We start from the raw sequence: 11,628 nt of genomic DNA on the forward strand, positions 1-11,628 counted from the left end.
TTTGGTAGCAAAAACAAAGCCCTTAAAAAAAACGCTATATCGTCACGTTACATAACAAGCTCTCTTTTTTTAAGCTCTCGGCCTTCCGCGTAAATATCCGGTAGTAGCTCGACAAAGCAACCTTACATTTCTGTACTGTCTTTGGCAACATCATGGAGTTGTTTCTTTCTGGTCCACTTATTCAGTTTTGCAATGCTTCTTTTCCTACTGGAGCCTCTGTCCGTGATCTAGTTGATATTTTTACGAAAGAAAAGGTTAGTATCAAAATGGTCGTGTTATCAATTAAACTGAAATAATACTTCGTTGGTAGCTAGCCAACCTAGCTAGCTCTGGCAAGCTAGCTCTGGCAAGGCAAGCTAGGTGGGTCGACACATCCAACAAGCTAGCAAACTGGCTAAATAACTAACGCGGTATTAGCGGACGCTAGCTAGTTAACTAGCTTAACTAACTTTGCCAAACAGCATTTGAGCAAAGATGATATTTTCTGATCTGTATTTTTATAACTAGCTAGCTAGTAACGTTACTAGCAGTACTAGTACTAGGAGGGATGTGCATCTTTCTATTTCAAGACGATTCGATACGCATTTAGATGGGCTCCGATGCGATACAAGAACGAAACGTTAAAACAAATAAAGAATAATGTTTAGTCATTTAGCACAGTGGTTCCCCAAACTTTTTTTTGGTTTGTTTATAAAGGAGCTCAGTCCGGCTTTAAACGTACTCTTGAAAGTTGTAATAGTAGAATGCAAATTGGGTAGTGCAACATCAGTTCCTCTTGTCATTGCATACCTTAGAGAGCTATTTATAACTTGTCAGAAATGTCCAGATCAACTAGCCTATGTCTACGGTTTTGTATTTCATTTAGGTTTTTTAGCCCATAGATATTGTTGTAATTTTTTTAGTCACTCAAATATCACATGAATTCACATTAGACATGGCAAAATGTATGGAATTGCAAGGAAATTTGCTTTAAAACAGCACATTTCTTGTGCACCCCATGACAAAATGTGTAGAATTGCAGGAAATAAGCTTTAAACCTGCACAATTCTCTCCACCAACAAGAAGGGTGTGAACGGTTTGTGTCACGAACAGTGCTTTTGCCAATAGAAATAGCCGTGGGGTGCGCGGGATGTTACCCAATGCTGGAAGTGGGGGCCCGATTGGGAAAAAGTTTGGGAACCCCTGATTTAGCATACGCTGTAATCCTGAGCTATTTACAGTTAGTGCTTTAATCGTAAAATAACTAGGCAGGACAACCACATCACAGGCATAGAAAGTAGAACAACATACGCTTGGTCCAAGACATGCTTGAATATAGGAATCTGAAACGATGGATTTACTATTTTTCTTGATTTTTTACAAAACATTTGACATGGTTGAACACCCTTTTATCTTCCGTCCTTTGGAGCTTTATGGTTTTGGAGAAAAGTTCAGGAACATGATTAGATCCTCTTATCAAAACACTAATAGCTCAGTGTCCTTAACACTAGGCACTAATCCACGATTTGTCATAAATCGTGGAATTAAAACAAGGCTGCTCTATTTCACCATCACTCTTTCTTATGGCTGCAGAAATGCTGTCAGCTCTTATCAAGAATTCTGATATAGAAAAGCTGAGTGTTTTTGATGACCGGAATTGCACTTAAATATTTAATGATATCTATCTTGTGAGACTTGCTTTGGCATAGATTACATTTGTCACTCAGAAGTGTGTTTACAGCAACACATTCTGGAGTTATATGTTTGACTGGTTAGAACAAAAATCTTTCCAATAACCCAGTTTACTAGAGAGAATGTAGCTTTCGGTATAATAATGGAAGATAAGAACATAACATTTAATTTTAGAATGTTTTACTTGTTTTGTGTACATTTTATATTCGTAAAAGTAAATACATAAAAACACAGCCTTTGCTTATAGTTTTTCAGCAATATATTTTTTTTTAAACTTTGATTCATTGAAATGTATAGGAAGGAAAAAAAGTAAGCAAAAAATAAATTGATGAATTAATTAGATTTATTAGAAGACCCCATAGCTTAAGTTATGCCTCATTGTAGCCTATATTTTATTTTGTATTTTGGTTTATTTAGCTATGTTGTACCCCTTGTGTGCTCTGTTTGCCACGGACTCTATTTAAATGTATGTTATGCCTTATTGTATTTGTACATTGGCAAAACATTTTAAATAAAGAGCTGCAGTATTTCCTGGTTTTGGGTTTAAGTCGTTGATTATTTGGACGACTCAGGATTGGGCGAAGGCGGTGCTTAAACTTACCCTCCAAGCTCATAATTTAGCTTGAGGCCTTGGGTCTGAATCCCGCCCTGTGCAATTGGGTCCTGGACTTCCTGAAGGGCCGCCCCCAGGTGGTGAAGGTAGGAAACAACACCTCCACTTCGCTGATCCTCAACACTGGGTCCCCACAAGGGTGCGTGCTCAGCCCACTCCTGTACTCCCTTTTCACCCATGGCTGCGTGGCCAAGCACGCCTCCAACTCAATCATCAAGTTTGCAGAGGACACAACAGTAGTAGGCTTGATTACCAACAATGACGAGACAGCCTACAGGGAGGAGGTGAGGGCTCTGGGAGTGTGGTACCAGGACAATAACCTCTCACTCAATGTCAACTAAACAAAACAAAGGAGATGATCGTGGACTTCAGGAAACAGCAGAGGGTGCACCCCCCTATCCACATCGACAGGACCGCAGTGGAGAGCTTCAAGTTCCTTGGCGTACACATCACTGACAAATTTAAATTGTCCACGTCAACTGCACCGCCCTAAACCGCAAGGCTCTCCAGAGGGTGGTGCGGTCTGCCCAACGCATTACCGGGGGCAAACTACCCGCCCTCCAAGACACCCACAGCATCCGATGTCACGTGAAGGCCAAAAAGATAATCAAGGACATCAACATTTACATTTACATTTTAGTCATTTAGCAGACTCTCTTATCCAGAGCGACTTACAGTTAGTGAGTGACCACCTGCGCTGACGTTCCGCACATCAATCACCCGAGCCACTGCCTGTTCACCCCGCTATCACCCAGAAGGCGAGGTCAGTACAGGTGCATCAAAGCGGGGACCAAGAGACTGGAAAACATCTTCTATCTCAAGGCCATCAGACTGTTAAATAGCCATCACTAGCACATTAGAGGCTGCTGCTGCCTATTGAAATCACTGGCCACTTTAAGAAATGGAACACTAGTCACTTTAATAATGTTTACATATCTTGCATTACTCATCTCATATGTATATACTGTATTCTATACAATTCTACTGTATCTTAGTCCATGCCGCTCTGTCATTGCTCGTCCATATATGTATATATTCTTAATTGCATTCCTTACTTAGATTTGTGTGTATTGGGTATATGTTGTGAAATTGTTAGATATTACAGCACTCTTGGTGCCGTTTGACTAGGCTACTGATATTGCCTGGGGTTGTAGATCAATGACTGTCAACACAATGAAATGTTTAGTTCTACACTGAAGGAGAGGACGCAGTTGTCACAAAATATGAGGTATTTCCCGACGGTAGAAAGAAAGTAATTTGAGCAAAACGTTTTTTGTGAACCGCCGATTCGTAACGTTTGAATCGATTTCCTGGCCGATGCTACATTTGGATCGGTTTGGGGTCCCGAAGACTGATGCGCTCATATCTTATACATTTGAACCGGGGACCGATGCGTATTGGTCAATCATTACGTCCCTACTAGCTAGCTACTTGCCTAATGTTTCTTCTATTGTTTTCAGGGAATCCCGTCATCAGATCTCTACGTCAAGAATAATGGGCGATTATCAGAGCTTGATGAGAAATTGCAGGCTGGAGCGGTGTATCGACTGGAGCCTCGTCTCTGTGGTGGGAAAGGAGGTAGCTAACTAACTAGTTATTAAAGTCTAAAGGGCAAGCAGTCTAGCTAGCTAACTAGCAAGCTAGTTAGTTAACAGGTTAATTACTTCCATCTAGCTAGTTAGCTAGCTACTTAAAAAAAATTATAATTTACTGTTAAGCCTAAAGTTAGTGGACTGGTGTGAAATGTTACTTATATTATTCTGAATAAGTGAGTAAATTAATAACTAACTGTTCCATTATTTGTAATTGGCAGGCTTTGGGTCTATGCTTAGGGCTCTTGGGGCACAAATTGAAAAGACCACAAACCGCGAAGCCTGCAGAGATCTAAGCGGAAGGCGACTAAGAGATGTCAACCATGAGAAAGAGTAAGATGGTCACCCACAGACTCAATTTTATCTGGGATTTGAAGTATTTTCCTAGTATAATAACTAGGTGTCCTAGATTAAGCTCGCCTGGTGCATTTGATCATCAGTTTGCATTTGGTGCAATGGAATGGACCCCGGTGCGACAAGTGAGCAAATTTGTTGAGGATGCTCTGTCTTTATCACCTAAATGGCATGAATAAATAGGTTTTAAAAAATGAGGTCTTATTGTGTGTGTCTGTGTTTTCAGGATGGCAGAGTGGCTTAAGAAGCAGGCAGACCGCGAGGCAGAGAAAGAGCAAAGGCGTCTGGAGAGACTGCAGAGGAAGCTGGCCGAGCCCAAGCATCACTTCACAGACCCAAACTACGAGCAGCAGTGCCACGACCTCTCAGAACGACTGGATGACTCAGTCTTAAAAGGCACTAATTTCAAATAGATATTTAGAATTATGTACTTAGTATGTTTATTGTCCATTTGTAAGAATGGAAATGTTTGTTTTTCACCCAACCTCTCTGACACACACGGTTGGAAGCTGCACAGGGCCAAACACAGTGCATAGCCCCTGGTGTACTTTTTATGGAGATACCTTTATGATCTGTGCTATAGAAAGTTATTGCAATGTAAAGGGCTGTTCGTTCCATATAACTAATTCAAGGATGAGTCTTTAACAGTATGTTTTTTAGGAATGCAAGCCTCTTCCAGTGGACTCGTGAAAGTAGACGAGGCACCGAAACGCAAAAATCCACCTCCAAACAAAGGCCAAGGGAAAAGCAAGAAGAAATGCTTTTGGTGAATGAGCTTTGTCATCTTGGTTTAACGTTGTTGTGTAAAAAAAAAAAAAAAAAAGACATCTTTCCAGACTCTTAAAAAAACTAATGTAATGGGGGAAAAAACTGCCCAGTAGTGAAATGTTTAGGATTTTACAGGACGGGTGTTGGTGGCCTGGATGACCTGGACAGCTCTGAGGATGACGATGCTGCAAGCGACAGCGGGAACTCTCCCTCAACATCTGATTCTGGCTCAGGGGTACCCAGTAGTCCCGTAAAGGGAGCAACGCCAGCTCACACCTCAGCCTCTCAGAGCAGAGCGGAACAAACAGCAACTCCAGAAGCTCCTAGCACAAGCAGCAACTCCAGCTCAGGACCCAGCTCTCCAGAGAGCCCAGCAGAGGTGCAGACACAATCTCAAGCAGAGGCAGTAGCTTCGGGCACCAGTGATGGTGGGGCTCAGAAGGAGGTGGTCCCCACAGAAGAAACATTCCCAAAGACCGACAGTCTAAGCAAAGCTCAGAGTAGCACCAACAAACCCACTGTGAGTTTCTTAATGTTCCACTCAAGATTTGTTCTCTTGGTCCTTATTAGTCCATTATTTAATGTTTTCAATATTATATCATCCATACTTGCTCCTTGGTTTTTCTACTTGTACCTTGGTTTTTCTGGGTCAGCCCAGAATGCAAACAAGATGTTAAGACGTCCAAAGTTATGTTTAATGGCTCATAATGTGCCACGAAAAGTACTTTGCAACAAGACCAACTGCAGTCAAGCAGAATAGAACAGCGTAATGAGCAGTTACTTTTAAAGATTAACTTGTGTGTTTCTCCCCCGGTATGCAGTGGGAAGATGGGCCCTTAGACCTCCAGGCAGTGCACTCGGACAAGGAGCTGGAGACTTTGGGGTTGGACAGGCTAAAGGCAGAACTGATTGCACGGGGGATGAAGTGTGGGGGAACCCTGTCCGAGCGCGCTGTTCGCCTTTTCTCCACCATAGGGCTTTCTGCAGAGGACATTGATCCTGCCCTATTGGCCAAACCCAGCAAGGGCAAGAAGAAATGACTGCCCAATTTCTATTACAGCACCATATAATAATGAGTCTTATGCTGAGTGGACGCCTGATTTATATTATATTTTATAACTTGGTGACAATTAAGTCAACGGATATTATTACTTGTTATAACCATGCCATGAGCCCAAGATTCAAAGTGTCTGAATATTTTTGTTTGCCCCAAATAGTGGACACATTTTAAGATTGTCCCAGCTATTGGATATATGTCAGAATTCTACTATATTCTCAATGCATTTTATAAATTTTTCTAGAGTATATAGATTTTACTTTTTTAAATTCTATGTACTGTCCCTTATGTTGGATGAAATGTCACAAATGAAGTGAAGTCTCTTTTTGAACACTCAAAAGATTTATCACAGTATCTGTCACCAATTGGTGACAGATTTTCATGCAAATATTCTAAAATCCTAAAACGATTTGCTCATTTTCCCACTAGAGATGTTTCCATCAAATTGACTTGTGGCGGATAAAAATCTGTGCGTGATGACGTGCACATAAAAAAAAATAACATTTCCATGTACCGAATAAAAAATAAATGTTATGAGTTTCCATCGCATTTTTAACTCTACAGATGGTTTTGTCACAAAATGTTGCGTTATATAGCGAATGTGCCTGCTCTAGTCTTGGTACGTGCGCTCTAGAAATCAGATGACAGATACAGTACGGGTATAGCCTACATGATGAGATTATTTTGATTTGTCAAATGCAGCCAAGCGTCGATCAGAATAAGAAACTCAATATTTATTGTAAAGGAGCATTAAGCCCGTCACTGTGCAATTTCACCCCCCTGTGAAGTTCATAACTAATTTAATCTGTAGCCTAATTAACTGCATGCTTTCCCGAGTCATAGTGGGAGGACCACACAACATATAATCGCGTGACTCCCAAGTTTACTTTGACATGATGGTTATTATATCAACAATTTGAGTATGAAGGCGTTTCCACTGCCATTTCTCATGTACAGTGAGGGAAAAAAGTATTTGATCCCCTGCTGATTTTAATGGTAGGTTTATTTGAACAGTGAGAGACAGAATAACAACAACAAAATCCAGAGAAACGCATGTCAAAAATGTTATAAATTGATTTGCATTTTAATGAGGGAAATAAGTATTTGACCCCCTCTCAATCAGAAAGATTTCTGGCTCCCAGGTGTCTTTTATACAGGTAACGAGCTGAGATTAGGAGCACAACTACCTCATCCCTATATTGTTATTTATTTTGCTCATTTGCACCCCAGTATCTCTATTTGCACATCTTCTCTTGCACATCTATCATTCCAGTGTTAATACTAATTGTAATTATTTTGCACTATAGCCTATTTATTGCCTTACCTCCATAATTTGCTACATTTGCACACACTGTATATATATATTTTCTGTTGTATTTTTTACTTTATGTTTTGTTTTACCCCATATGTAACTCTGTGTTGTTGTTTTTATCGCACTGCTTTGCTTTATCTTGGCCAGGTCGCAGTTGTAAATGAGAACTTGTTCTCAACTGGCTTACCTGGTTAAATAAAAACATTAGGAGCATGCTCCTAATCTCAGTTTGTTACCTGTATAAAAGACACCTGTCCACAGAAGCAATAAATCAATCAGATTCCAAACTCTCCACCATGGCCAAGACCAAAGAGCTCTCCAAGGATGTCAGGGACAAGATTGTAGACGTACACAAGGTTGGAATGGGCTACAAGACCATCGCCAGCAGCTTGGTGAGAAGGTGACAACAGTTGGTGCGATTATTGGCAAATGGAAGAAACACAAAAGAACTGTCAATCTCCCTCGGCCTGTGGCTTTAGGCAAGATCTCACCGCGTGGAGTTGCAATGATCATGAGAACGGTGAGGAATCAGCCCAGAACTACACGGGAGGATCTTGTCAATGATCTCAAGGCAGCTGGGACCATAGTCATCAAGAAAACAATTGGTAACACACTACGCCGTGAAGGACTGAAATCCTGCAGCGCCCGCAAGGTCCCCCTGCTCAAGAAAGCACATATACAGGGCCGTCTGAAATTTGCCAATGAACATCTGAATGATTCAGAGGAGAACTGGGTGAAAGTGTTGTGGTCAGATGAGACCAAAATGGAGCTCTTTGGCATCAACTCAACTCGCCGTGTTTGGAGGAGGAGGAATGCTGCCTATGACCCCAAGAACACCATCCCCACCGTCAAACATGGAGGTGGAAACATTATGCTTTGGGGGTGTTTTTCTGCTAAGGGGACAGGACAACTTCCCCGCATCAAATGGACGATGGACGGGGCCATGTACCGTCAAATCTTGGGTGAGAACCTCCTTCCCTCAGTCAGGGCATTGAAAATGGGTCGTGGATAGGTATTCCAGCATGACAATAACCCAAAACACACGGCCAAGGCAACAAAGGAGTGGCTCAAGAAGAAGCACATTAAGGTCCTGGAGTGGAGTGGCCTAGCCAGTCTCCAGACCTTAATCCCATAGAAAATCTGTGGAGGGAGCTGAAGGTTCGAGTTACCAAACGTCAGGCTCGAAACCTTAATGACTTGGAGAAGATCTGCAAAGAGGAGTGGGACAAAATCCCTCCTGAGATGTGTGCAAACCTGGTGGCCATCTACAAGAAACATCTGACCTCTGTGATTGCCAACAAGGGTTTTTCCACCATGTACTAAGTCATGTTTTGCAGAGGGGTCAAATACTTATTTCCCTCATTAAAATGCAAATCAATTTATAACATTTTTGACATGCGTTTTTCTGGATTTTGTTGTTGTTATTCTGTCTCTCACTGTTCAAATAAACCTACCATTAAAATTATAGACTGATCATGTCTTTGTCAGTGGGCAAACGTACAAAATCAGCAGGGGATCAAATACTTTTTTCCCTCACTGTAATTAATTTTACAGACACAAAAAGCTCCCACCTTGTCTAGCTTATTATGTTTTGTTGACATTTGGAAAGTTTACAGACATAATTTGCAGTTTCCATCAGGCCTGTTGTGAAATTTTTAACCAATGTACTTTACTCACATAAAAAGGTTGGATGGCAACATGGTTAGTGAGTGGTTGTTCTCACAAGTCTTTTAAAAAGAGCATAAATTCTCTGGCTTAAAAAGTAGGTTTATAACTATTTTCTTGTTTTTCTGTGGTCTTATCTACCTATGTTCCTTATTTGGATATACAGTGCCTTCGGAAAGTATTCAGACCCCTTGACTTTTTCCACATTTTGTTACGTTACAGCCTTATTCTAAAATTGATTAAATAAAATGTTTTCCTCAGCAATCTACACACAGATGATGCAATCTCTATTGCGCTCCACACTGCCCTTTCACACCTGGCAAAAAGGAATACCTATGTGAGAATGCTATTCATTGACTACAGCTCAGAGTTCAACACCATAGTGCCCTCAAAGCTCATCACTAAGCTATGGACCCTAGGACTAAACACCTCCCTCTGCAACTGGATCCTGGACTTCCTGACGGGCCGCCCCCAAGTGGTAAGAGTAGGTAACAACACATCCGCGACGCTGCTCCTCAACACGGGAGCCTACCACTTTGAAGATGCAAAATATTTTTTTTATGTGAAACAAACAAGAAATACGACAAAAAAACAGAACTTGAGCGTGCATAACTATTCACCCCTCCAAAGTCAATACTTTGTAGAGCCACCTTTTGCTTCAAGTTGGATGGGTTCTGCTGGTGTACAGCAATCTTTAAGTCATACCACAGCTTCTCAATTGGATTGAGGTCTGGGCTTTGACTAGGCCATTCCAAGACATTTAAATGTTTCCCCTTAAACCACTCAAGTGTTGCTTTAGCAGTATGCTTAGGGTCATTGTCCTGCTGGAAGGTGAACCTCCATCCCAGTCTCAAATCTGGAAGACTGAAACAGGTTTCCCTCAAGAATTTCCCTGTATTTAGCGCCATCCATAATTTCTTCAATTCTGACCAGTTTCCCAGTCCCTGCCGATGAAGAAAATCCCCACAGCATGATGCTGCCACCACCATGCTTCACTGTGGGGATGGTGTTCTCGGGGTGATGAGAGGTGTTGGGTTTGCGCCAGACATAGCGTTTTCCTCAATTTTAGTCTCATCTGACCAGTGTACCTTCTTCCATATGTTTGGGGAGTCTCCCACGTGCCTTTTGGCGAACACGAAACGTGTTTGCTTATTTTCTTCTTTAAGCAATGGCTTTTTTCTGGCCACTCTTCCATAAAGCCCAGCTCTGTGGCGTGTACGTCTTAAAGTGGTCCTATGGACAGATACTCCAATCTCCGCTGTGGAGCTTTGCAGCTCCTTCAGGGTTATCTTTGGTCTCTTTGTCGCCTCTCTGAATAATGCCCTCCTTGCCTGGTCTGTGAGTTGGTGGGCGGCCCTCTCTTGGCAGGTTTGTTGTGGTGCCATATTCTTTCCATTTTTAAATAATGAATTTAATGATACTCCATGGGATGTTCAAAGTTTTTGATATTTTTTTATAACCCTGATCTGTAATTCTCCACAACTTTGTCCCTGACCTGATTGGAGAGCTCCTTGGTCTTCGTGGTGCCGCTTGCTTGGTGGTGCCCCTTGCTTAGTGGTGTTGCAGGCTCTGGGGCCTTTCAGAACAGGTGTGTATATATACTGAGATCATGTGACAGATCATGTGACACTTAGATTGCACACAGGTGGACTTCATTTAACTAATTATGTGACTTTGAAGTGAATTGGTTGCACCAGATCTTATTTAGGGGCTTCATAGCAAATGGGGTGAATACATATGGACACACCACTTTTCCGTTATTAATATTTTTGAAAAACAAGTTATTATTTTTTTCATTTCACTTCACCAATTTGGACTATTTTGTGTAGTCCATTACATGAAATCCAAATAAAAATCCATTAAAATAACAGGTTGTAATGCAACAAAATAGGAAAAACTCCAAGGGGGATGAATACTTTTGCAAGGCACTTTATTACCTCAATTACCTCGACTAACCGGTGCCCCCGCACGTTGACTCGGTACCGGTACCCCCTGTAAATAGTCTCGCTATTGTTATTTTACTGCTGCTCTTTAATTATTTGTTACTTTTTTTTTTTTTTTTTAAGGTATTCTTTCTTAAAACTGCGTTGTTGGTTAAGGGCTTGTAAGTAAGCTTGTTCGTCAAAAGAGAGAAAAGGGTCCAGAGTAACGCCAAGGTCCTTCACAGCAGTGGAGGCTGCTGAGGGGAGGACGGCTCATAATAATGACTGGAATGGAGCGAATGGAATGGCATCAAACACATGGAAACCATGTGTTTGATGTATTTGATACCATTCCACCTATTCCACTCCAGCCATTACCACGAGCTCATCCTCCCCAATTAAGGTGCCACCAACCTCCTGTTCACAGTTTTATTTGAGAGGACTGTACAACCATCGAGATTAATTGTCAGATCAAACAGCAAATCTCTTTTTTTCTTGGGGCCTAGAACTAGCATCTCTGTTTTGTCCTAGTTAAAAGTAAAACATTTGCCACCATCCACATCCTTTTGTCTGAAACACAGGCTTCCAGGGTAGGCTGAAGACTTCAATGTCGATTTTTCACCCCAGTCTGAGGTCCTGAGCACTCTGGAGCAGGTTTTCTCTCTGCACTTTGC

At 41.6% G+C, this 11,628-nt stretch overlaps 1 protein-coding gene across 1 annotated transcript; it reads left to right on the forward strand.

Annotated features, from left to right (window-relative positions):
- Positions 1-71: 71 nt before the first annotated feature.
- Positions 72-6,589, forward strand: LOC311130629 (splicing regulator SDE2-like). Its single transcript, XM_084163418.1, has 7 exons — positions 72-254; positions 3,745-3,862; positions 4,098-4,209; positions 4,457-4,626; positions 4,891-4,996; positions 5,134-5,518; positions 5,820-6,589. The coding sequence occupies exons 1-7, from the start codon at positions 153-155 to the stop codon at positions 6,036-6,038; spliced, it is 1,212 nt and encodes a 403-aa protein (XP_084019544.1). The 5' UTR covers positions 72-152; the 3' UTR covers positions 6,039-6,589.
- The last annotated feature ends 5,039 nt before the right edge of the window (positions 6,590-11,628 follow it).

Source organism: Coregonus lavaretus (assembly GCF_964263955.1).
Source record: "Coregonus lavaretus genome assembly, chromosome: 6".
Classification (NCBI taxonomy): domain Eukaryota; kingdom Metazoa; phylum Chordata; class Actinopteri; order Salmoniformes; family Salmonidae; genus Coregonus; species Coregonus lavaretus.

Bases quoted from the DNA above. Each gene is read 5' to 3' on its own strand.
- LOC311130629 (XM_084163418.1), top strand. From the start codon at position 153: ATGGAGTTGTTTCTTTCTGGTCCACTTATTCAGTTTTGCAATGCTTCT. The intron at 3,863-4,097 runs GTAGCTAACTAA...TGTAATTGGCAG, and splicing joins TCTCTGTGGTGGGAAAGGAG to GCTTTGGGTCTATGCTTAGG. The intron at 4,210-4,456 runs GTAAGATGGTCA...CTGTGTTTTCAG, and splicing joins GATGTCAACCATGAGAAAGA to GATGGCAGAGTGGCTTAAGA.